The 24,771-nt window shown below is 42.2% G+C and overlaps 1 protein-coding gene across 4 annotated transcripts in view; it reads right to left on the bottom strand.

Moving 5' to 3' along the window:
• The window catches only part of LOC124014009 (E3 ubiquitin/ISG15 ligase TRIM25-like), a 34,027-nt gene extending 14,751 nt beyond the window's left edge, over nucleotides 1-19,276 (bottom strand). For 2 of the 4 annotated variants that reach the window (XM_046328641.1, XM_046328638.1), the window contains exons 1-7: nucleotides 19,094-19,247; nucleotides 14,407-14,682; nucleotides 8,355-8,552; nucleotides 7,049-7,267; nucleotides 4,007-4,102; nucleotides 3,468-3,701; nucleotides 1,297-1,319 (exon numbers count right to left, since the gene is read on the bottom strand). In XM_046328641.1, the coding sequence (XP_046184597.1) occupies nucleotides 1,297-1,319; nucleotides 3,468-3,701; nucleotides 4,007-4,102; nucleotides 7,049-7,267; nucleotides 8,355-8,552; nucleotides 14,407-14,664 (1,028 nt within the window). In that variant the 5' untranslated portion in view covers nucleotides 14,665-14,682; nucleotides 19,094-19,247. Of the gene's footprint in view, nucleotides 1-1,296; nucleotides 1,320-3,467; nucleotides 3,702-4,006; nucleotides 4,103-7,048; nucleotides 7,268-8,354; nucleotides 8,553-14,406; nucleotides 14,683-19,093 lie in introns of all 4 variants that reach the window. The other 2 variants (XM_046328640.1, XM_046328639.1) reach the window with 2 other exon arrangements.
• Nucleotides 19,277-24,771: the final 5,495 nt, after the last annotated feature.

The raw sequence follows: 24,771 nt of genomic DNA, 5'->3' as shown, positions 1-24,771 counted from the left end.
CACTCCTGCGTTGTCTGGCTGTGTGTTTAGGGTTGTTGTCCTGTTAGAAGGTAAACCTTCGCCCCCAGTCGGAGGTCCTGAGTGCTCTGGAGCAGGTTTTCATCAAGGATATCTCTGTACTTTGCTCTGCTCATCTTTCCTTCGATAGTTTCCCAGTCCCTGCCGCTGAAAAATATCCCCACAGCATGATGCTGCCACCACCATGCTTCGCCGTAGGGATGGTGTCAGGTTTCCTCCAGACGTGATGCTTGGAATTCAGGCCAAAGAGTTCAATCTTGGTTTCATCAGACCAGAGAATCTTGTTTCCCATGGGTTGAGAGTCTTTAGGTGCATTTTGGCAAACTCCAAGTGGGCTGTCATGTGCCTTTTACTGAAGAGTGGCTTCTGCCTCAGACCAGAAAAGGCCTGATTGGTGGAGTGCTGCAGAGATGGTTGTCCTTCTGGAAGGTTCTCCCAACGCCACAGAGGAACTCTGGAGCTCTGTCAGAGTGACCATCGGGTTCTAGGTCACCTCCCTAACCAAGGGAGCAGCTGTAGGAAGTGTCTTGGTTGTTCTAAACTTCTTCCATTTAAGAATGATGGAGGCCACTGTGTTCTTGGGTACCTTCAATGCTGCAGAAATGTTTTGGTACCCTTCCCCAGATCTGTGCTTCGACACAATCCTGTCTCGGAGGTCTACGGACAAATGCATTGACATGGCACTGTCAACTGTGGGACCTTATATAGACAGGTATATCCCTTTCCATATCATGTCCAATCAATTGAATTAACCACAGGTGGACTCCAATCAAGTTGTATAAACATCTCAAGGATGATCCGTGGAAACAGGATGCACCTGAGCTCAATTTCGAGTCTCATAGCAAAGGGTCTAAATACTTATGTAAATGTAATATTTCAATTTTGTATTATGGGGTATTGTGTCAATTATTGAGGATTTTTAAAATTTATTTAATACATTTTAGAATAAGGTTGTAACGTAACAAAATGTGGAAAAAGTCAAGGGGTCTGAATACTTTCCGAATGCACTTTATTATGTGACTTGTTCAGCAGATGTTTACTCCTGAACTTATTTAGGCTTGCCATAACAGAGGTTGAATACCTATTGACACAAGACATTTAAGATTTTCATTCATTTGTAAAAATGTCTAAAAACATAATTCCACCTTAACATTATGGGGCACTGTGTGTAGGCCAGTGACAGAATACATTTGAGATTCAGGCTGTAACATCAAAATATGGAAAAAGTCAAGGGGTGGAATTACTTTGAAGGCACTGTAACATACAACAATAACTTACTTTTTGCTTGATGATTTGTATGCCTAAACAGCAAATCAGAGAAAAGGATGAACATTTATTAGTTCCAGAAAACAGAACGAAAAAATTAACTATTTAGGGACAGCAAGAGATTTTCCTGACCATGTGACTTTTTGTTGTGGTCAGTGAACAGCATCAACCACTTATGTACTATCCTTGATGATTTGAAATGCATATCCACCTGTTAATGTACAGTTGCATCCAAATATATTGGAACCCTTGAAATTTTCATGAATAATTTCCTTTTCTGAAATAAGTTGAAAAATAAAATTGATCTCCACACCCTCATCATTGGACAATTTTAATTTAGAAAATAAAGACTAATGGCATGGACAAAATTATTGCCACCCCTGAGTTAGTACTTGGTTGCACAGACTTTGGCCAAGATAACTGCCAACAAACGCTTAATGTAGCCATATGAGCTTTCTGCACCTTTTTACTGGTAATTTGGCCCACTCTCAGCAGCAAACTGCTCAAATTCTTCAATGTTTGAGGGGTACCCTCCACTAACTCCTGTTTTCAGCTCTCGCCATAGGTTTTGGATGCTATTCAGATCTGGACTCATTGCTGACCACTCCAGAACTGCTTCTTGAACCTTTGATGTGTGTTTGAGTTTGTCGTCCTACTGAAAAATCCACAGCCTGCAACAGACAGTTTTTGGAGTCTGGGTTGAACATTGCACTCCAAAGCCCCTTGATAATCTGTTGTTTTCATGTCTTGCACACATTCAAGGACTCCAGTGGCAGAAGCAGCAAAGCAATCCAACAGCATTATCGAACGTCCCCAATGTTTGATTGTGGGGAGGGTGTTCTTTTCTTTGAATAGATGTGGTAAAGAGGTCAATGGAACGCAGACCATGGGGGATAGTAGGATGCCGGATTGGCGCACATTCAACAAATCGGATCTATTCAATGAAAAGAACACTCGCACTACAATCAAAAATGAGGAGGCTTGATAATGCTGTGGAGGTTGCTTTGCTGCCTCTGGTACTGGGGGCCTTGAACATGCGCAAAGCATCTTGAAATCAGCAGAGGTCTTCTTTGAAGTATGTGGGTCTTTCAGTAGGACAACAACCCCTAACACACATCAAAAAGCTTCCTAAGTTGCTTCCTAAGTGGACAGTTTGATTTCACAGAAGTGTGATTGACTTAGAGTTACATTGTGTTGTTTAAGAGTTCTCTTTATTTTTTTGAGCAGTGTATAAAACATGCCTTACCTTTGACAAGCTTCTTTTGTTGGCGTTCCAATATGTCCCATAAACATCACAATTGGTCCTTTTATTCAATTAATCGGTCCATATATATCCAAAATGTCCATTTATTTGGCGCATTTGATCCAGAAAAAAAAACAGCTTCCAAATTGCGCAACGTCACTACAAAATATTTGCCTGTAAACTTTGCCAAAACATTTCAAACTACTTTTGTAATTCAACTTTAGGTATTAAACGTTAATAATCAATCAAATTGAAGACGGGTCTATCTGTGTTCAATACAGACAACAAACCAAGCTACTTTTCAAGTCTTGCGCAACTCTCAACAGTGTTACGAAGTTCCTAGATGGCCGTACTTCTTCATTACACAAAGGAATAACCTCAACTAAATTCCAAAGGCTGGTGACATCCAGTGGAAGCGGTAAGAACTGAAAACAAGTTCCTAAGAAATATTGTTTCCCAATGAGAACCTTACTGAACAGAGACTACAAAAAATAAAATTCTGAACGGTTAGTCCTCTGGGTTTTGCCTGCTACACAAGTTCTGTTATACTCACAGACATGATTCAAACAGTTTTTGAAACTTCAGAGTGTTTTCTATCCAAATCTACTAATAATATGCATATCTTATATTCTTGGCATGAGTAGCAGGAAGTTGAAATTGGGCACGCTATTTATCCAAAAGTGAAAAAGTAACCCCCTATACCTTAAGAAGTTAACAAAAATAAAATTGGTTCTGCATTGTTGAAAATCCAACAACGTGTGGTGACCAAAACTGTTTGAAATTTCAACTTATTTTAGAAGAAATAGGGAATTATTTAAGAAAAGTGTAAAGTTGCCAATATATTTGGCCGCAACTGTATATCCATTGTTTGGCTGAATATATTATAATTTAAAAACATTTTGTTAAATGAAAACAATCAAATGAAAAACCACACACTGACCTCTAGGAAGCGGAAGGGGTCGTTCTCCTGGGCGAGGTTCTGGATTCTGCTGTGGACATCCTGCAGACGAGCGTGATCCTGGGTCACCTTGGCTATGTTCCGCTGGATGTTGGGGCCACACTCGCTCTCTTGGGAGCGTGTACAGTCCCTTAAGGCTGTGAGCAAGCCCTCCAGGTGGACCTGTAACTCCTTCCCCACCGTCATGATCCGCTGGTCCGAGTCCTCCAGGAACTTCTGTACAGAGAGAGAAAGAGAGTTGAGAGATGGGGGCAGGGGTGTGCGTGCGTGTGTTTAACCAGAGAAAAACAACTAATCAGTGTCCAAAGTTTCTCTTCGTCTGCCACTAAAGTAAAATGCATGAAAATATACAACTCTGTGAACAAACAAATACATGACATCTTACATTACAATAAGAGTCCGGGTCGGTACTCAGAAAGTGTCTCAGAATAGGAGTGCCGATCTAGGATCAGGTCCCCTCCGTCCATATAATCATATTCATTCAGTCTACAAGACAAAACATATCCTGGATCAGCACTTACCTTGTTAATTTGTTCCTCCACTTTCTGCTCCTGGAGAGTTTTTTCTGCTTTGCTCAACTTCCTGTCCACCTTCTGTAGCTGGGTCTCCAAAATGCCCTGAGGGACCAGAGAGAGGGGGAGAAACCAGGGAGGAGTTTGTGGGGAGAAGAGAGAGGAGGAGAGTGTGTGTTAGGGGGAAGAGAGAGAGTTAGGGGGAAGAGAAATAGAGACAGGGGGAGAACCAGTGTTACCTACATTCACTATGACAAGACTTTAGTGAGGGTAAATGGTGAACTGAAAATGTCTCCCTTTCTCTCATTGGTTCAGACAAGTCACTTCTGGAAATGGGTTGAACAAGTCATTCAAACAGTGAGATCACAAGTTATGATGAGTCCTAAATGACACGCTACTTTATAGTTTACTACTTTTGAACAGAGCCCTATGGGATAGCTTTCTTCCCACTATAGGGAATAGGGTGCCATTTGGGACTCGCACATGGTCTCATTCGCTCAACCATGTCAGACTAGTGACAACAATAAAATGATATTCACCTGTATTCACCTGTGTTCTAGAGCACATACGTGTGGTCTTTGTATCTCTGTGTGTGTGTGTGTGTGTGTGTGTGTGTGTGTGTGTGTGTGTGTGTGTGTGTGTGTGTGTGTGTGTGTGTGTGTGTGTGTGTGTGTGTGTGTGTGTGTGTGTGTGTGTGTGTGTGTGTGTGTGGTTCACTGTTGAGTGTGTGTGTTTTACCTTTTGTTTGAAAGTAATTGGGGGTATATTCTTCTTGCTTGGGAGTGTGTTCTAGCAGAGCTTTAACAGACCTGCCAACCCTGTCCAACTTTTTAGAGTACCAGAAGCATGTAGCAAATTGGAAATTCAGCCGAATTGGGGTTCTCTTTCCCCCGCAAGCTCATGCTGTTTTGTGAGTATGATCGCAATTACAGAATTGTACCAAATCAAGTCTATAAAAAGGTTAAAATACGTTCTTGACATTATTCCATTTACACATATGGTAAAAGTCACTAACAAGATATAATTAGAAAGAACACAAATGGTCTTTATTCTTGGAGTTCTTATTTTATTAAACAAATAAGTCATTTGTTTAGGTACAAAATGTACCAAAGTCTTATCCACGATACCCTTTTTATTTAAAAACTCTGATATGATAAGAACAACAAATGTTTGAAGCAGAGCATCAGTATCAAATAACCATATTATTCATAATAAAAACAAAAACGCTATGATAGGAAACAGTGGGTGAGAACAAATCTTCTGGAGACCTTCAAATGTTCAGGAAATAATAGCTTTATGCAGCAGGGCATCAGGGTAGACTTCTCTGTGACAAACAGTTCCTCTGGCAATCATTGAAACCTTCTTGGTAACGAGGGCACTCGAGGGCACTCAGCATGTATGTACTGAGGGAGGCTTTGTACTGGGTTTTGTTCTTGGAAACGAGACTGAATATTCATTAGCAGTCTGCATTGCAGTGGAATATAACTAGCATCACATCTGAAAGGTAGACCAGGCTGCCCCCCCTCCCCTTTTTTTCATTGTGCCAATTTCTCTCCAGGTCTGATCCGTGCACATGTTGACCAGACTCAAAAGGTTGTTGCCTGATCAACAGAGGTTCCCTCAGGAATAATGCAAGGACAGCGGGCCATGAAAAAGTTGAGGGATGAGAATTTAGCAGTCTGCCTGTTGGCAATGTCAGCGACCACTGCATGCTGGAGAGGCACATCTCCAAATGGTAATTTCAGCAACATGTAGTCTACTGCAGAGGAAAATACGTTTCTGACATCTGCATAGAAGGTCTTCAGATCCAGCTTGCCTTGGCCCCCAAATTCAGTCTCTATAGTAGAGGAACGCTTGTCACCTCTCAAACAGAGCCAATCACTAGGGCCAGCTCACAAGTATTGGCTTTTTAGACATGGTTCCTAATTAACACCAAAAGGAAAATCATTTTGAAAACATATAAACAAAAATAAATGATTGCGTCGACAGACCGCAAACTGGCTACACAGAATAGAAGTAGGCTACCGCAAAGGGAATCTGAACGCTGTCGCTAGAAGAGTCCGGTGTTTCAGCCTTTGTAAAAGGTGCCTATTGGGTTTCTTTGCTGCGCAAACATCATTTAAGATTTTTGAAATTTATATAACCTCCAATCTAGTGCAAAGGCATTTTTAGAAGCATTGCCTCTATAGCTAATACCAGACACTCATTCATTCTTCATCGCGCAGTCTTCTAAACTCCCCAATCCATTTAATGCCATGATGTTTAGATTTACTTTTGATTATACTTTTGTAATGCTTTTTGTGACGTGGATCATAATTACAGTTACAGTCTATCAGGATGCATGATCCTCGTAATGTTACGTGGAAAATACAACTAATGGGACGCAGAATTAAATGTATATCACACTTTCTTTCACTAGCAAATGCGAGTGAACTGCTGGCACTTTAGAGCCCACTGAATGACCATATCATGTTCGCTAAAGTTAGCTTGAAACAATTAGTGTTGACCTTTCCACAACACACGGAGTCAAAAAGAGATTTGTACGCGAGTTTACGTACAGCTGACAGTCGACAAACTCAGCATCACAACAAACAGGAGGGGCAGACACGGGGTAGCTACGTCGAATAATGATGTATTAATCTCCATGTCCGTTGACACAAACTCCGTACATGTCTGTGTGTTGCAGCTCAAGAATCGGGATGTTAGATTTACTCAGTGGATTTAGTTTTTATAAAAAATATTTTTAAAACATGTAAAAACAAAAATCAGGCCTTATTCATTTCTGCGTACTTTTAACTCGGATCTCGTACCTGAGTACATGCGTACAGAGAATTGTGTACAGAGAATTGCATAGTTGGTATGCAAAATTAGTGCATTTTGGCAGGTCTGCTTTTACCTTCAGATCTGTCATGGTGTTCTTTGGTTTTTGGAGTGCTACATTTAGGCATGTACATCACCCTCCTGACTAGTAGACCAACCAACAGAGACCTCTTAACGCTACCGCTCTTCCTACAATCATTGTCATTTAGGTTCCAACTCTAGAGCCTTTACCTTCAGACCCTTCATGGTGTTCTTCAGGGTCTTGATGGTGTGTCCGGCGTGGCCCCCCTCTATGGTACAGGCATTACAGACACACATGCTGTCGTCCATGCAGTAGTAGCGGTACATCTCATCATGTTCGGGACACTTCCTCTTCCTAAGGTCTCCCAGGGGCTCGGTCAGGGGGTGCTCCCTAAATGCAGGTAGCTCCAGGTGGGCCTTCACATGCTCCTGACACGGACAAAATTAAGAAAAAAAAGTAATGTTCGAAAATAAATACATATTTGGGAGGCACTATTTGTCAATCAATCATCAGGGGAGTTTTGTAAGACCAACGCAAACGTGGCCAAAGACATGACTGAAACAGGAACCAACTTTTCCGTAATTCTAAAGCAAGAGGTCACAAATGAAAGTGATACATGAGACCTCTCTAACCAATTCAATTGTACACAGTCTCTATGTTTTAAATTTGTGTGCGTGATATGGGGGTATAGAAAAGTTTGACATTTATAAAGAAAAACTTTTATTAACAATCGCAGCAGTGTAAAATACTTTAAAGTACTGCTTAAGTAGTTTTTTGGGGTATCTGTACTTTACTATTTATATTTGACAACTTTTACTTCACTACATTCCTAAAGAAAATAATGTACTTTTTACTCCATACATTTCCCCTGAGACCTAAAAGTGCTCGTTACATTTTGAATGCTTAGCAGGACAGGAAAATTGTCAAATTCACACACCTATCAAGAGAGCATCCCTGGTCATCCCTACTGCCTCTGATCTGGGGGAATTCACTAAACACAAACGCATCTTTTGTAAATTATGTCAGAGTTTTAGAGTGTGCCCCTGGCTATTGGTAAATAAAATAAAAACAAGACAACGGTGCTCTCTGTTTTGCTTTATATAAGTATTTTACTGGGTGACTCACTTTTACTTGAGTAACTTTCTATTAAGGTATCTATTCTTTTACTCAAGTATGACAATTTGGTACTTTTTTCACCATGAATCACAGCTCTGTTGACACTGCCATGTTGATATGAGCCTTGCTGTTGAAAAACCACTAGCGTCCGACTTTCAGTTGTCACAGATGCACCTCCACAGACTTCACTCGCCAACTTTCGTCTATATTCAGCTTAGTTAGCCTTAGTGCTCGAAAACACCCAATGTGTTGAGAATACTGGTGCTGCGCAAAAACGTAGACAGAATAATGTTGGAATATTTCTGCTCCACAGTGCTTAACAAGGGTGCCACACTAACATATTTGGAATTATGGGTGCTGAATAGCAATATTCCATGTATGGGCCTCCCATATCTTTACCTGACACATGGACACCTCGCATTTCAGACACGTCTTCACCGCAAACACCACCTCTCCTTCAGCCCCGGGAGCTCCAGGTTCCCCTTTCCCCGCCTCGCTAATGTCCCCTGGGCGGCAGTAGTCACAGGGCACGGACACAGGGATCTTGGCTGTTGCCGGGGGGCCACCATCTGGTTGTTGTGGTCTTGACAACGCTGCCTGGACATCATAGTGACAGCACAGAGAAAGGACAAGGAATAAAGTATGCTGTGTTTTGTGGTAGACCTATAGGCTATGAATCAGTAGAGTAAGCTATTGTATAGATTAATTATCCTAAAACTAAGGTCATCATCACAGTGACAGTCCTATAAAATAGCAAAAATAAATCAAATTAATGGCATTCGGTAATCACGATTAATCAACATTTTTGAATTTGCTCAAATTTGGCCATAAATAAATATTCTTCCATTTCAAACAGTGCATTGAAATTACAGGCATATTATGCTTGATTGTAAGGGACGTAAAACACAAAATGATGAGCATTTCTCACCACAGACAAAGTCACTGTAACATACAGCTTTTATTAATTAATGGTCCCAGTGTTTAAGTAGGCCTATTCCCTCTCATTAATGTTATTGAAGTGTAATTCGGGCACAGCACATACACACTCTCTCACACACCCACACCTTTAAGTACTGTTAAAGCTTCAGGCCTTCTAAATGAGTGTGACTATTAGAAAAAAGAACTGGCTCTATGGATACAAAGAGCTTTAAAACTTGTCCAACAATGTGATGAAAACACTAACTATATGCACTGTTCAGATAACCCACTCACACACATCCTCTCACATACACACACACAATCATACACACCCCACTGTTGCATATGCAGCCTACGTTTGAAGCATCTCTTTGAGTAACCTATTCCATTTCAGTCCTTCCTGTGCCATCCAAATGTGCACAGGAAGGTCAAGTTATCCGGTTGGCTAGCTAGCTAAGTAACATTACTAGCGAAACAATATTGCTTGTTTAGCGACTTCGGGGTCATTTAAAATGGCCCTCGACATAAGCATGAATCCACAGCAGAAAGAAAACATAGCTGCAGTAATATTAGCCATAACTTTTACGATTTTGCCTGGAGGCACACGGTACTTCAGCGATGTAGCTGAAGGCGCAAGCATTGACTGTAGCTGTGTTTTGTTCTGCGCTTAACCCCCTAAATTCAATGCAGTGAAAGGTGACAGAGCTAGAGCAGTGTTTGTCAAATCGTCTGTAGCATCTGAAACAGTTTATGACCCCTCTGTGGAAAGATGAGACTCTCACAAACATGTTTGTGTTCTCCATTTTGCTTTACGACCCTCACAAGCATCTTGGGACTTGTCTGAAGTAAGTACAGACGATCTGCCAACTTGTGTCTGTAGCGTCCGAACAGTTTGGGCTACACACTAACCGTCTGTGGAAAGGTGAGTCTCTCACAAACACGTATATGTCGGTTGTTTTGCTCTAGGACACCCACAGGCCTCACAAGACTAGTCTGAAGGTCCCCCGGTTCCAGTTGAAAGAAATACATGGAAGTATATACGGAGACTGACAAAAATAAGGGGTTAAATACATATGGGAAAAAAATGACAGACATTCGTCTGTTCCATGCAGGGGTGGAACTTTCACTGGAGACGGGGTGGCATGACCCCCCCACATTCTCAAATTGCATTTGTCCCCCCCCAGTTTTATCATTGCACTGTGATACAAAAAGTGGCACTGGTATCAGAGTGGTCGGGTAGACTCTTTGGCACATGCCGGCTGGATTTAGGACTGCGCGGACATCACAAAGTGTGCGAACAGAGGCAGCTGTTGCCTCTGTGTGTTGTGCTTTTTCTCAGAGTTGTAAAAGCAAGCAGAGCAGAAACTGGCTACTCTTTATTTGACTGAAATCACTGACAAGGATATGCTGTTTGACTTAACATAAATGTTTTTATTTATTAGCAGTGCTGAGTTGGTAGTGTAACTGACATGTAACGTTAGCTAATGCATTACATGTTTCATCCCCTCTCAAATGAAGTGAATTAACTAGCTAGCTAGCTTAGAAGTTACCACAGCCAGTTCAGCTCCAGCCTTTAGCTATCTGTATCTAACAGCTTGTGCGTATGGAAATGTTTTGTAGCCTTTGTTTTGTCGCATTTCAACAGAAGTAAATGAACTTGGCTAGTTTTCAATAACTTTAGTTATTATTTTTGCCTCAATCCCACTACATCGGAATCAAATGATGAAACCAGCGGCCAAACAATTGAAGACCGATATTCTGACAATTTTTGAGAGCACAATGTGAGATTTCTTAGTCAGTATAGCAATGTAACGTTAATAATCTGTCAGTTTCCCTAGCTAATTCCATACTTCTCACACCGACACGGTATAAACAGCACTATAGGCTTCACTGTCATGGTGCACAGTCAGTACACAACACTATGCTCATCATGTCTTAGCAGGATCAGATGGTGACAAGTGTCCCAGCAGGGTCAGACAGCCAGGGAAGACCAGTCTGCAGAGATCAGGTTAATTTTGCAGTATATTATTACAACCAGTTAATGGATACAAAGCTCCAATCTTGAGTTGAAGGGCAGGCTACTGTGTAGAAACGGGGAATAATGGTAATTTCAATTATTGAACCATTGATTCTATTTTTGGATAATATAATGTACACCAAGGTCAATCTTTGTCATGCCTCATCTGAGCAGGTTCAAACAGTGACAGGGGTCTTAGGAGGGTCAGGCAACCTGGGAAGACCAGTCTGACGGCGCTGAAGTGAACTTTGGCAGATGCAACACTTTATTCTGTCTGTGCAGCAAACACTGGACAAGTCAGAAGATTCAAGGATAAACTTTAGAGGTTTGTCAGACTATTTCCAAACCATATCAAGGGTTGATAGAGGATTTTACCGATGACACAAAACATGTCAAACAAAAAAGTGAGGAAGATCTGGGAGATACTATGAATGGAAACAGATACACTACTGTTCAAAAGTTTGGGGTCACGGGCCTCCCGGGTGGCGCAGTGGTCTAAGGTACTGCATCGCAGTGCTAGCTGTGCCACCGGAGATTCTGGGTTCGAGTTCAGGCTCTGTCGCAGCCGGCCGCGACCTGGAGGCCCATGGGGCGGCGCACAATTGGCCCAGCGTCGTCCGGGTTAGGGAGGGTTTGGCCGGCAGGGATATCCTTGTCTCATCGCACACTAGCGACTCCTGTGGCGCGCCGGGCGCAGTGCACGCTGACCAGGTCGCCAGGTGTACAGTGTTTCCTCCGACACATTGGTGCGGCTGGCTTCCGGGTTGGATGGGCATTGTGTCAAGAAGCAATGTGGCTCGGTTGGGTTGTGTTTCGGAAGAAGCATGGCTCTCGACCTTTGCCTCTCCCGAGTCCGTACGGAAGTTGCAGCGATGAGACAAGACTGTAACTACTACCAATCGGATACCATAGAATTGGAAAGAAAAACAGGGATACATTTTATTTTTTAATAAATTAAAAGGTTTGGGGTCACATAGAAATGTCCTTGTTTTTTAAAGAAAAGCACATTTTTGGTCTATTAAAATATCAAATTGATTAGAAATACAGTGTAGACATTGTCAATGTTGTAAATGACTATTGTAGCTGGAAACGGCAGATCTTTTATGGAATATCTACATAGGCATACAGAGGCCCATTATCAGCAACCATCCCTCCTGTGTTCCAATGGCACGTTGTGTTAGCTAATCCAAGTTTATCATTTTAAAAGGCTAATTGATCATTAGAAAACCCTTTTGCAATTATGTTAGCACAGCTGAAAACTGTTGTCCTGGTTAAAGAAGCAATAAAACTGTCCTTTAGACTAGTTGAGTATCTGGAGAATCAGCATTTTTGGGTTTGATTACAAGCTCAAAATGGACAAAATCAAAGAACTTTCTTCTGAAACTCATCAGTCTATTCTTGTTCTGAGAAATGAAGGCTATCCATGTGAGAAATTGCCAAGAAACTGTACAACGCTGTGTAGTACTCCCTTCACAGAACAGCGCTAACTGGCTCTAACCAGAGTAGAAAGAGGAGTGGGAGGCCCCGGTGAACCACTGAGCAAGAGGACAAGTGCATTAGAGTGTCTAGTTTAAGAAAGACGCCTCACAAGTCCTCAACTGGCAGCTTCATTAAATAGTACCCGCAAAACACCAGTCTCAACGTCAACAGTGAAGAGGCAACTCCGGGTTGCTGGCCTTCTAGGCAGAGATGCAAAGAAAAAGCCATATCTCAGACTTTAAAAAAAATAAAAGATTAAGATGGGCAAAAGAACAGACACTGGACAGAGATATGGCTTTTTCTTTGCAACTCTGCCTAAAAGGCCAGCATTTCAGAATCGCCTCTACACTGTTGACGTTGAGACTAAACTATTTTTATATTTTTGAGAATGTGGGAATGGTCCGTGGGTATTTAAATAACAATCCTGTCGAAGTTATTTTATTTTGTGACATCGGGAAAGGCAGTAGGACAGGATAATGGTATCTCTGGAAGTGTACATTCCTCAGTTATTAGTTTTCTACCTTAATGTTGTATAAAATGAATGAGTAAATATTAAACTATTTGTGAAAGACGTAATGTGATGTTTGCCTTCTAAATGGGAAAATTAACTGTAGTCGATAAGACATGAAAATATCGGAAGAGTTAATTTGGGAAATAAAGACCAAACATTTTCCCATGGTGCCCCGACTTCCCAGTTAAATAAAAAGTTACATGATTAGTTTAAATCACACAGAGAATTGATTTGATAATATACAGTCTTCACATTTAATGATAGTCAACGACACAACACTAGCATTTATAGTGACTAATTGCATTGGCATTCATTTTAAGGTTGGTTATCCTCGCGCAATGTCACAATAGATGGAAGAAATGTGATGCCTCACTAGATTTTATTTATTACACGATTAAGGGTATACTGTGAAACTTTCGTAAATTCTGGATGCCTTATATGGAATATGGTACGACAAAAGGAGTCTATTGAAAACATGCCCATGTCAGGGGAGATACCTATTTATGCAATCCCTAGCTGCTGGGCGGCTCAGTCCTGGCCCTGGGGGTCTGCCATACTGTTGGTTGTCACTCTGGCCTTGGAGTAACACATCTGAAACCAATAATAAATGTTTCACTAAGATCCTAAAGCTGAGTGGGGTGTGTTGGGGCGCTGCAGGGCGGTGGACCCCTAGGGGCAGGATGGGGTGATCCAGCTATATTGTATGCAAGTAAAAAGAGCACTACAGTACTATTAGGCCTGTGATCTGAATTACAGTGCCCTCCATAATTATTGGGAAGTCATTTATTTTTCGGCTCAATACACCAAGTTTGGATTTGAAAACAAACAATGACTATGAAGTGAAAGTAAGTACTGTCAGGTTTAATTTGAGGGTATTTCCATCCATATCAGGTGAACCGTTTAAAAATTACAGCACTTTTTATATATCATCCCCCCCATTTTAGGGGAGCAAAAGTAATTCAGACCCCCTGCCAGGTTATGTCCTCCCCTCTTCTAAAACAAAAGTTACGCCCCTGGTTCCATGCGGTGAAGCTGTTATTCAATAGGTATCTATGAGCTAATAGCAGTAAGGCCCCCCCAAAAAAATCATCAAATAATTAGATGTATTTTTTTTCCCAAGGGGTCGTAAAATTCAAAAAGCAAAATGATCCTTGGTAAGACGAGCTTAAAACAATTCCATATAGCTTAGTAGAACCCCCCCCCCCGGCTTAGACTCGCCGGGGTTAAAAAGGGTCAACGCGGAAACAGGTGCACTTAAAAGGTTTCGTGCGGTGAACAAATGGAGACGCAATTTACGACGTCAAAAAGAATTATGCCGATAAACATCACGCATTAACTTTGACAATCCTACTATAAACTGATCAACTTTACTTTTCTGCTTTTACCACAACTTCTATGACCAAGCGCCATATGTATCAAGCGTCTCAGAGTAGGTGTGCTGATCCAAGATTGAAAAGGTAAAACTGACCATAGATCAGCAGTACTACTCAGACGCTTTGTAAAAAATGGCCCCAGGACACACATACCTGTCCCCGGAGGCGGTAGTCGTCGGCGATGTTGGCCAGCTTGAAGTTCTTCTGCGAGGCTGCGGAGCAGCGGTGGCTCTCGCGACACTCTGGGCAACGGAAGCGACCTCGCTCTGCCTGGCGTTTGAGGCGGCGGACGCAGAGGAGGCAGAAGTTGTGGCCGCAAGGCAGCAGGTGGGGGTCACGGAACAGGTCCAAGCACACGGGACAGGTGAGCTCATCTTCAAGAACAGTAGACTGATCCATGGAGGTAGCCATGATGGGAAGGGGAGGAAGCTGATAGATGGGAAGATAAAGGGGGAAAGGAAGGGAGCTGAGCTGATGTGAGAGGGGGAAGAGCCACGGTATGTGTGGTTTGTAGAGAAAAATTAAATGTTGATAGGAGTTTATGTCCCTCTAATATAAAACATGGTTATTGGAGTATTTCGAGATGATCAGATAAGTAGTAACACATTTGGCAATTTAAAACATAACTAGATTTAAACTTTTATCTTCTCATTTCAATAAACACTGTAGATGTTGGATGAAAAGTGTAAGAGATGAGTCACCCAGCTCTGAACTTGCTGACAAAACCTAAAATTCAAAGGTAATTTGTGGTCGTAGTTGAATATCTGCTGGGGTGTATTCATTAGGTTGATGTTGCAAAAGGTTTTGCAACTGAAACTATTTACTCCAAAACGGAAAAGATTTTACCTTGGAAAACCAGTTACTATTGGACAAATTAATGTTGGTCCCTCCAGGTTTCGTTCGGTTTGTTTCTGTTTGCCATGAACAGTAAACTGTTTCATTGAAAGAAGTAACGAACAGGGATGGAAATTAAGCTAGCCCCCTAACCCATGGCTACTTTTCAGACAGGACTAGAACAGTAGAAAATGCGCACAACTAGCCCACCGGCTAGTGAATATTTGTATTTTCAAATATTGCATGACAAAAGAAATTGGCCAATTTCAATTCCGATAGTAGCCTCATAACTCACCATTTCATACAGTGCATTTGTTAAGTATTCAGACCCTTGAATTTTACACAATGTTACGTTACAGCCTATTTCTAAAATGTATTAAATCGTTTTCCCTCACCCTTCTACACACAATAACCCATAATTACCAAGCCAAAAACAGGGTTTTAGAAATGTTTGCGGATTTATAAAAAATGTAAATACCTTAAGAGGTCGACCGATTAATCGGAATGGCCGATTAATTAGGGCCGATTTCAGGTTTTCATAACAATCGGAAATTGGTATTTTTGGACACCGATTTACACCTTTACTCAACTAGGCAAGTCATTAAGAACACATTTTTACTTTCAATGACGGCCTAGGAACGATGGGTTAACTGCCTTGTTCAGGTGCAGAACGACAGATTTTTACCTTGTCAGCTCGGGGAGTCAATCTTGCAACCTTACAGTTAACTAGTCCAATGCTCTAACCACCTGCTTCTCATTGCACTCCACGAGGAGCCTGCCTGTTACGCGAATGCAGTAAGAAGCCAAGGTAAGTTGCTAGCTAGCATTAAACGTATCTTATAAAAAAACAATCATAATCACTAGTTAACTACACATGGTTGATGATATTACTAGGTTATCTAGCGTGTCCTGCGTTGCATATAATCGATGCGGTGCGCATTCGCGAAAAAGGACTGTCGTTGCTCGAACGTGTACCTATGAAATAAACATCAATGCTTTTCATAAAATCAATACACAAGTATATATTTTTAAACCTGCATATTTAGTTAATATTGCCTGCTGACATGAATTTATTTATGTCACTTCTCTTGCAACAGAGTCAGGGTATATGCAGCAGTTTGGGCCACATGGCTCGTTGCGAACTGTGTGAAGACAATTTCTTCCTAACAAAGACAGCCAACATTGCCAAACGGGCGATGATTTATTTTTGTGAAAAAGCACAATCGTTGCACGACTGTCCCTAACCATAACTAGGCAAGTCAGTTAAGAACACATTCTTATTTTCAATGATGGCAAGTCATTAAGAACACATTTTTATTTTCAATGACGGCCTAGGAACGGTGGGTTAACTGCCTCGTTCAGGGGCAGAAAGAGATTTTCACCTTGTCAGCTCGGGGGACTCAATCTTGCAACCTTACAGTGAACTAGTCCAACGCAATAACCACCTGCCTCTCTCTCGTTGCACTCCACAAGGAGACTGCCTGTTACGCGAATGCAGTAAACCAAGGTAAGTTGCTAGCTAGCATTAAACTTATCTTATTAAAAACAATCAATCATAACAACTAGTTAACTACACATGGTTGATGATATTACTATATATTATCTAGCTTGTCCTGCGTTGCATATAATCTGACTGAGCATACAAGCATATAAGTATCTAAGTATCTGACTGAGCGGTGGTAGGCAGAAGCAGGCGTGTAAACATTCATTCAAACAGCACTTTCGTGCGTTTTTTGCCAGCAGCTCTTCGTTGTGCATCAAGCATTGCGCTGTTTATGACTTCAAGCCTATCAACTCCCGAGATGAGGCTGGTGTAACCGAAGTGAAATGGCTAGCTAGTTAGTGCACGCTAATAGTGTTTCAAATATCACTCGCTCTGAGCCTTCTAGTAGTTGTTCCACTTGCTCTGCACGGGTAACGCTGCTTCGATGGTGGCTGTTGTCGTTGTGTTGCTGGTTCGAGCCCAGGGAGGAGCGAGGAGAGGGACGGAAGCTATACTGTTACACTGGCAATACTAAAGTGCCTATAAGAACATCCAATAGTCAAAGGTTAATGAAATACAAATGGTATAGAGGGAAAGTCATTTAATCCCTATAATAACTACAACCTAAAACTTCCTACCTGGGAATATTGAAGACTCATGTTAAAAGGAACCACCAGCTTTCATATGTTCTCATGTTCTGAGCAAGGAACTGAAACGTTAGCTTTCTTACATGGCACATATTGCACTTTTACTTTCTTCTCCAACACTTTGTTTTTGCATTATTTAAACCAAATTGAACATGTTTCATTATTTACTTTTGGCTAAATTGATTTTATTGATGTATTAAGTTAAAATAAGTGTTCATTCAGTATTGTTGTAATTATCATTATTACAAATAAATAAAAATTGGCCAATTAATCGGTATCATCTTTATTTGGTCCTCCAATAATCGGTATTGGCGTTGAAAAATCATAATTGGTCGACCTCTATACCTTATTTACATAAGTATTTAGACCCTTTGTACGAGACTCAAAATTGAGCTCAGGTGCATCCTGTTTCCATTGATCATCCTTGAGATGTTTCTACAACTTGATTGGAGTCCACCTGTGGTAAACTGAATTGAAGGTCCCCAAAAACACAGTTGCCTCCATCATTCTTAAAATGGAAGAAGTTTGTAAACACCAAGACTCTTCCTAGAGCTGGCATCGTGGTCAAACTGAGCAATCGGGGAAGAAGGGCCTTGGTCAGGGAGATGACCAAGAACCTGATGGTCACTATGACAGAGCTCCAGAGTTCCTTTGTGGAGACGGGAGAACCTTTCAGAAGGTCAACCATCTCTGCATCAATCAGGCCTTTATGGTAGAGTGGCCAGACGGAAGCCACTCTTCAGTAAAAGACACATGACAGCCCACTTAAGAGTTTGACAAAAGGCAACTAAAGGACTTGCAGACCATGATAAACAAGATTATCTGGTCTGATGAAACCAAGATTGAACTCTTTGGCCTTAATGCAAAGCGTCACATCTGGAGAAAACCTGGCACCCTCCCAACAGTGAAGCATGTGGCACCATCATGCTGTGGGGAAGTTTATCCATCGGCATGGACTGGGAGACTAGTCAGGATCGAGGAAAAGATTAATGGAGCAAAGTACAGAGGGATCCTTGATTAAATTCTGCTCCAGAGCACTCAGGACCTCAGACAGGTTCACCTTCCAACAGGACAACGACCCTAAGCACACAACCAAGACATTTTTTGTGACAAGTCTCTGAATGTCCTTGAGTGGCCCAGCCAGATCCCACAGTTGAACCTTTATCTAACAACTCTGGAGACCTGAAAATAGCTGTGTAGAGAGAGACGCTCCCCATCCAACCTGACAGCTCTTAAGAGAATCTGAAAGGACTGGGAGAAACTCCAAATGTGCCAAGCTTGTAGCGTCACACCCAAGAAGACTCGAGGCTGTAATCACTGCCAAAGGTGCTTCGACAAAGTACTGAGTAGTAAAGGGCCTGAAAACTTATGTAAATAACAGTTCAGTGTTTTATTTTTAATAAATTAGCTAAAAAGTCTACCTTTTTTGGGTTTGTCATTGTTGAGTATTGTGTGTAGATTGAGAGAGGGGGGAGGGGGGGGCGATGTAATACATTTTAGAATAAGGCTGTAACGTAACAAAATGTGGAGTAGGTCAAGGCGTCTGAATACTTTCCGAAGAATGTACCGTACATGACATCTCCCTTTCTTTAGATGCACTGTAGCTAGCTAACTCTTTCATCGTCAACGATACTGGAGACATCTAACTACGTATTGTATGCAAGTGCAATGGCTCAAAACAAAAGCAGCCGAGTTCAAATATATTTATATGATAAATAGAATACGCTGACCTACATGGAATGCTGTAGTTTAGAGCGCTAACGTTAGCTATCTAGCTAAAGTTAATTAACTAGCTAGCTATCATAGGTGGCATAATAGCAGCGCAAGCGCACCTTGTGGCGCTAGGCGTTGACAATACAAACATTGCCGCACATACCTTACGTCTATTACAGACGACACCGTATTTCACAAATTCTTATTTAGCCTTTCCCATTCTTTGCCATACCGGTATCTCCAATGAACATGATTCAGGCACTTACAATTGTTCTTCGACCATTCTTACCAGGGAACCGAAAGTGAACTCTCTCGTGACCTCGTGACGCTGCGGGCAAGCTGATAGGATCACGTGACTAGAATGCGCACGTGGAACTTTTTTGTATTATTTTGTATTATTATTAAACAGTAACACACAATACGGAACAGACAGAGAGGGATTACATAGAGAAAAAACACATCAAATCCAGACGGGAAGTGACATTTTGTTTTGTATACATTTGAATGATTCTAAATTATTTTCCAAATCATTTAAATATTTTAAAAGGGACCATTTCTTCATACATTTTGATTTGTGTATGAAAAATGTTCCTAATAAAATAGAGATTAATGTCGAATCAGTTTCGTAAAACAATATGTATAATTTGCATATTTAAATGGTTGTATGCATTTTGTTGCCAAGATATAGGTTCAAATCAGTCCAGAACACATCATTACTACAAAATAAGTGTAAAATGGATTCCGTTTCTAGTTCACTGGTTAACATCAGGTATACATTTAGAAATTAACGGAGACCTTTACTTTTTGTCACCATAAATGTGTGTGGAGTGGGCCAAACAAGGCGTCAGTACACGTCAAACGATGGAGTCCAAAAAGCGCTCGTGGAATTGTTTTCTATATCGTTAACATTTTAGTCTTCATTTCAGGTTAGGGTTAGTCATAAGGTTAGCACTGTGGTTATGTTTAAAATCAGATTGTATGAAAATAAATTGCATCACTGCCTGGTACGGCAATTGCTCGGCCTCTGACCGCAAGCCACTACAGAGGGTAGTGCGTACGGCCCAGTACATCACTGGGGCTAAGCTGCCTGCCATCCAGGACCTCTACACCAGGCGGTGTCAGAGGAAGGCCCTAGAAATTGTCAAAGACCCCAGCCACCCCAGTCATAGACTGTTCTCTCTACTACCGCATGGCAAGCGGTACCGGAGTGCCAAGTCTAGGAGAAAAAGGCTTCTCAACAGTTTTTACCCCCAAGCCATAAGACTCCTGAACAGGTAAACAAATGGCTACCCGGACTATTTGCATTGTGTGCCCCCCAAACCCCTCTTTTTTTACGCTGCTGCTACTCTCTGCTTATCATATGCATAGTCACTTTAACTATATATTAATGTACATACTACCTCAATTGGGCCAACCAAACAGTGCTCCCGCACATTGGCCAACTGGGCTATCTGCATTGTGTTCCACCACCCCCTCTTTTACGCTACTGCTACTCTCTGTTCATCATATATGCATAGTCACTTTAACCATATCTACATGTACTTACTACCTCAATCAGCCAGACTAACCGGCGTCTGTATGTAGCCTCGCTACTGTATATAGCCTCGCTATTGTATATAGCCTGTCTTTTTACTGTTGTTTTATTTCCTTACTTACCTATTGTTCACCTAATACCTTTTTGCACTATTGGTTAGAGCCTGTAAGTAATCATTTCACTGTAAGGTCTACACCTGTTGTATTTGTGGCACGTGACAAATAAACTTTGATTTGATTTGAAATAGGTGAGGTTTGTGGCTGTGTTATTAACTACTGATGACCCCGCTGTAGAGGGACACCAGCAAACCACTTTTGTCAAGTCAGTGACCAACTTTCAAAGTGTGTTACATTATGGGTATGAACATTGTCCAATTTGCGCCAACATGTCAACTGCATGAATTTTACAAAAATCATGTCCTCCAAGGTCCTGAAGTTTTGACTGCAGTCAACTCAGAGATAGATAGAACGGGTGTGTTGACATGGCCGTATTCGTAATCGTATCCGTAAATTGACAGTTGGATGACACTCGTGATCAGAAAAAAAAATAGTTTTTTAATATGCATAAATATATTTTGGCAAAATACCTCCTTGCACGTTTGCACCTGAAAAAAAATGCAGATTAGGAGCAGCACGCAGAGGGGGCGTGTGTGGTGGCTACTGAGGGGAGGACGGCTCATAATAATGGCTGGAATGGAGCAAATTGAATGGCATCAAACACATGGAAACCATGTAGTTTGATGTTGATACCTTTCCAACTATTCTGCTCCAGCCATTACAACGTGCCAGTCCTCCCCAATTCAGGTGCCACCAACCTCCTGTGGTGTGTATTTATGCGTTTATCCTCAATTTATAGCAGGCATATGACATATGTTATATTATGCACATTGATAGCAAATGTCCTTGCCATGTGTTTTATCATAGTAGCAGGCAGCAGTAATCTAAATGATCAGACCAAAAACATGCAGGAAAAGTGATCATGTGAAATTATGAAGCGAGTGGACGGAAAAATACAGCTTCACTCCATCTAATCAGAGCAGCTAGATCAGCATGCAGCCCGCCCTTCTCTTTACAGACAGGTAAACTAGCCAGTTGAGTTATTTAGACCAGTAGAATCTTGCACATGGCTGACAAATGAGAAAGATGTGTGCTGGCACCTGAGAAATCTTTTTTTTTTAGATTAGGGATAATTACAAAAAATGAAAATCGAAATGTATTGGTCACATACACATGTTTAGCAGATGTTAATGCGAGCGTCGCTTAATGCTTGTGCTTCTAGTTCCGACAGTACAGTAATATGTAACAAGTAATCTATCAATTTCCCAACAACTACCTAATACACACAAATCTAAAAGGGGTGAATGAGAATATGTACATATAAATATATGGATGAGCGATGGCTGAGTGGCATAGGCAAGGTGCAACAGATGGTATAATATACATTATATACATATGATATGAGTAATGTAAGATATGTAGACATTATTAAAGTGGCATTGTTTAAAGTGACTATTGATCCATTTATTCAAGTGGCCAGTGATTGGGTCCCAATGTAGGCAGCAGCCTCTCTTGAGTTAGTGATAGCTGTTTAGCAGTCAGATGGCCTTGAGCTGTTTTTCAGTCTCTCGGTCCCAGCTTTGATGCACCTGTACTTACCTCGCCTTCTGGATGGTAGTGGTGTGAACAGGCAGTGGCTGGGGTGGTTGTTGTCCTTGATGATCTTTTTGGCCTTCCCATCGATGTGGATGGGGGAGATGCTGTTTCCTGAAGTCCACAATCATCTCCTTTGTTATGTTGACATTGAGTGAGGTTGTTTTCCTGACACCACTCTCCGAGTGCCCTCACTTCCTCCCTGTACGCTGTCTCGTCGTTGTTGGTAATCAAGCCCACTACTGTTGTGTCGTATGAAAACTTGATGATTGAGTTGGTAGGCATGCATTGTCACGCAGTCGTGGGTGAACAGGGAGTACAGGAGGGGGCTGAGCATGCACCCTCGTGGGGCCCCAGTGTTGAGGGTCAGCGAAGAGGTGTTATTACCTACCTTCACCACCAGGGGGCAGACCGTCAGAAAGTCCAGGACAGGACCCAATTGCACAGGGCGAGGTTGAGACCCAGGGCCTCCAGCTTGATGATGAGCTTGTAGGGTACTATGGTGTTGAATGCTGGGTTGTAGTCAATGAACAGCATTCTTACATAGGTATTCCTCTTGTCCAGATGGGATAGGGCAGTGTAATGGCGATTGCATCGTTTGTGGACCTGTTGGTATGCAAACTGAAGTGAGTCTAGGGTGGCCGGTAAGGTGGAGGTGATATGATCCTTGACTAGTCTCTCAAAGCACTTCATGATGACAGAAGTGAGTGCTGCGTGGCGGTAGTCATTTAGTTCAATTATCTTTGCCTTCTTGGGTACAGGAACAATGGTGGCCATCTTGAAGCATGTGGGGACAGCAGACTGGGATAGGCAGCGATTGAATATGTCCGTAAACACACCAGCCAACTGGTCTGAGCATGCTCTGAGGACACAGCTAGGGATGCCGTCTGGGCCAGCAGCCTTAAGAGGGTTAACACATTTAAAATGTTTTACACACGTCGGCCACGGAGAAGGAGAGGGGTGCAGTCCTTGTATGCGGGCCGCGACGGTGACACTATTATTCTCAAAGCGGGCAAAGGTGTTTAGTTTGTCTGGAAGCGTGACGTGTCCGTGACGTGGCTGGTTTTCTTTTTGTAGTCAGTTATTTCCTGTAGACCCTGCCACATACGTCTCGTATCTGAGCCGTTGAATTGCGACTCCACTTTGTCCCTATACCAGAATTTTACTTGTTTGATTGCCTTGCGGACGGAATACCTACACTATTTATATTCAGCCATATTCCCAGACCTCTTTCCATGGTTAAATGCGTTGGTTCGCGCTTTCAGTTTTGCGCGAATGCCACCATCCATCCACGGTTTCTGGTTAGGGTAGGTTTTAATAGTCACAGTGGGTACAACATCTCCAATGCACTTCCTTATAAACTCACTCAATGAGTCAGCGTATAGTTTGATGTTGTTCTCTGAGGCTGACCGGAACATATCCCAGTCCGTGTGATCAAAACAATCTTGAAGTGTAGATTCCGATTGATCAGACCAGTGTTGAATGGTTCTAGTTACTGGTACATCCTGTTTCAGTTTTTGCCTATAAGACGGTTGGAGCAAGATGGCGTCATGATCAGATTTGCCGGAGGGAGCACGGGGGAGGGCTTTGTATGTATCGCGGAAGTTAGAGTAGCAGTGTTCGAGTTTATTACCCCTGCGAGTACTACAATCAATATGCTGACAGCCTTGTTCTCAAATTTGCTTTGTTAAAATCCCCTACTACAATAAATGCAGCCTCAGGATATATGGTTTCCAGTTTACATAGAGTCCAGTGAAGTTCCTTGCGGGCCGTTGTGATGTCTGCTTGAGAGGGAATGTACATTAGCAGTGACAATAACTGATGAGAATTTTATTGGGAGGTAATATGGCCGGCATTTGATTGTAAGGAATTCTAGGTCGGGTGAGCAGAAGGACTTGAGTTCCTGGATGTTGTTATTTGCAACTGTGTGCAACTGGGTACTGGACTTCCTGATGGGCCGCCCCCAGGTGGTGAGGGTAGGCAACAACATCTCCACCCCGCTGATCCTTAACACTGGGGCCCCACAAGGGTGCGTTCTGAGCCCTCTCCTGTACTCCCTGTTCACCCACGACTGCGTGGCCATGCACGCCTCCAACTCAATCATCAAGTTTGCGGACGACACTACAGTGTTAGGCTTGATTACCAACAACGACGAGACGGCCTACAGGGAGGAGGTGAGGGCCCTCGGAGTGTGGTGTCAGGAAAATAACCTCACACTCAACGTCAACAAAACTAAGGAGATGATTGTGGACTTCAGGAAACAGCAGAGGGAACACCCCCCTATCCACATCGATGGAACAGTAGTGGAGAGGGTAGTAAGTTTTAAGTTCCTCGGCATACACATCACAGACAAGCTGAATTGGTCCACCCACACAGACAGCATCGTGAAGAAGGCGCAGCAGCGCCTCTTCAACCTCAGGAGGCTGAAGAAATTTGGCTTGTCACCAAAAGCACTCACAAACTTCTACAGATGCACAATCGAGAGCATCCTGGCGGGCTGTATCACCGCCTGGTACGGCAACTGCTCCGCCCACAACCGTAAGGCTCTCCAGAGGGTAGTGAGGTCTGCACAACGCATCACATAATGAATTACAGTGTGAGTCAAAAGTTTGGACACCTACTCATTCCACGGTTTTTCTTTATGTTTACTATTTTTTA

Source organism: Oncorhynchus gorbuscha, linkage group LG25, assembly GCF_021184085.1.
Source record: "Oncorhynchus gorbuscha isolate QuinsamMale2020 ecotype Even-year linkage group LG25, OgorEven_v1.0, whole genome shotgun sequence".
NCBI classification, from domain to species: domain Eukaryota; kingdom Metazoa; phylum Chordata; class Actinopteri; order Salmoniformes; family Salmonidae; genus Oncorhynchus; species Oncorhynchus gorbuscha.
This window is presented reverse-complemented; position numbering and strand designations above follow the sequence as displayed.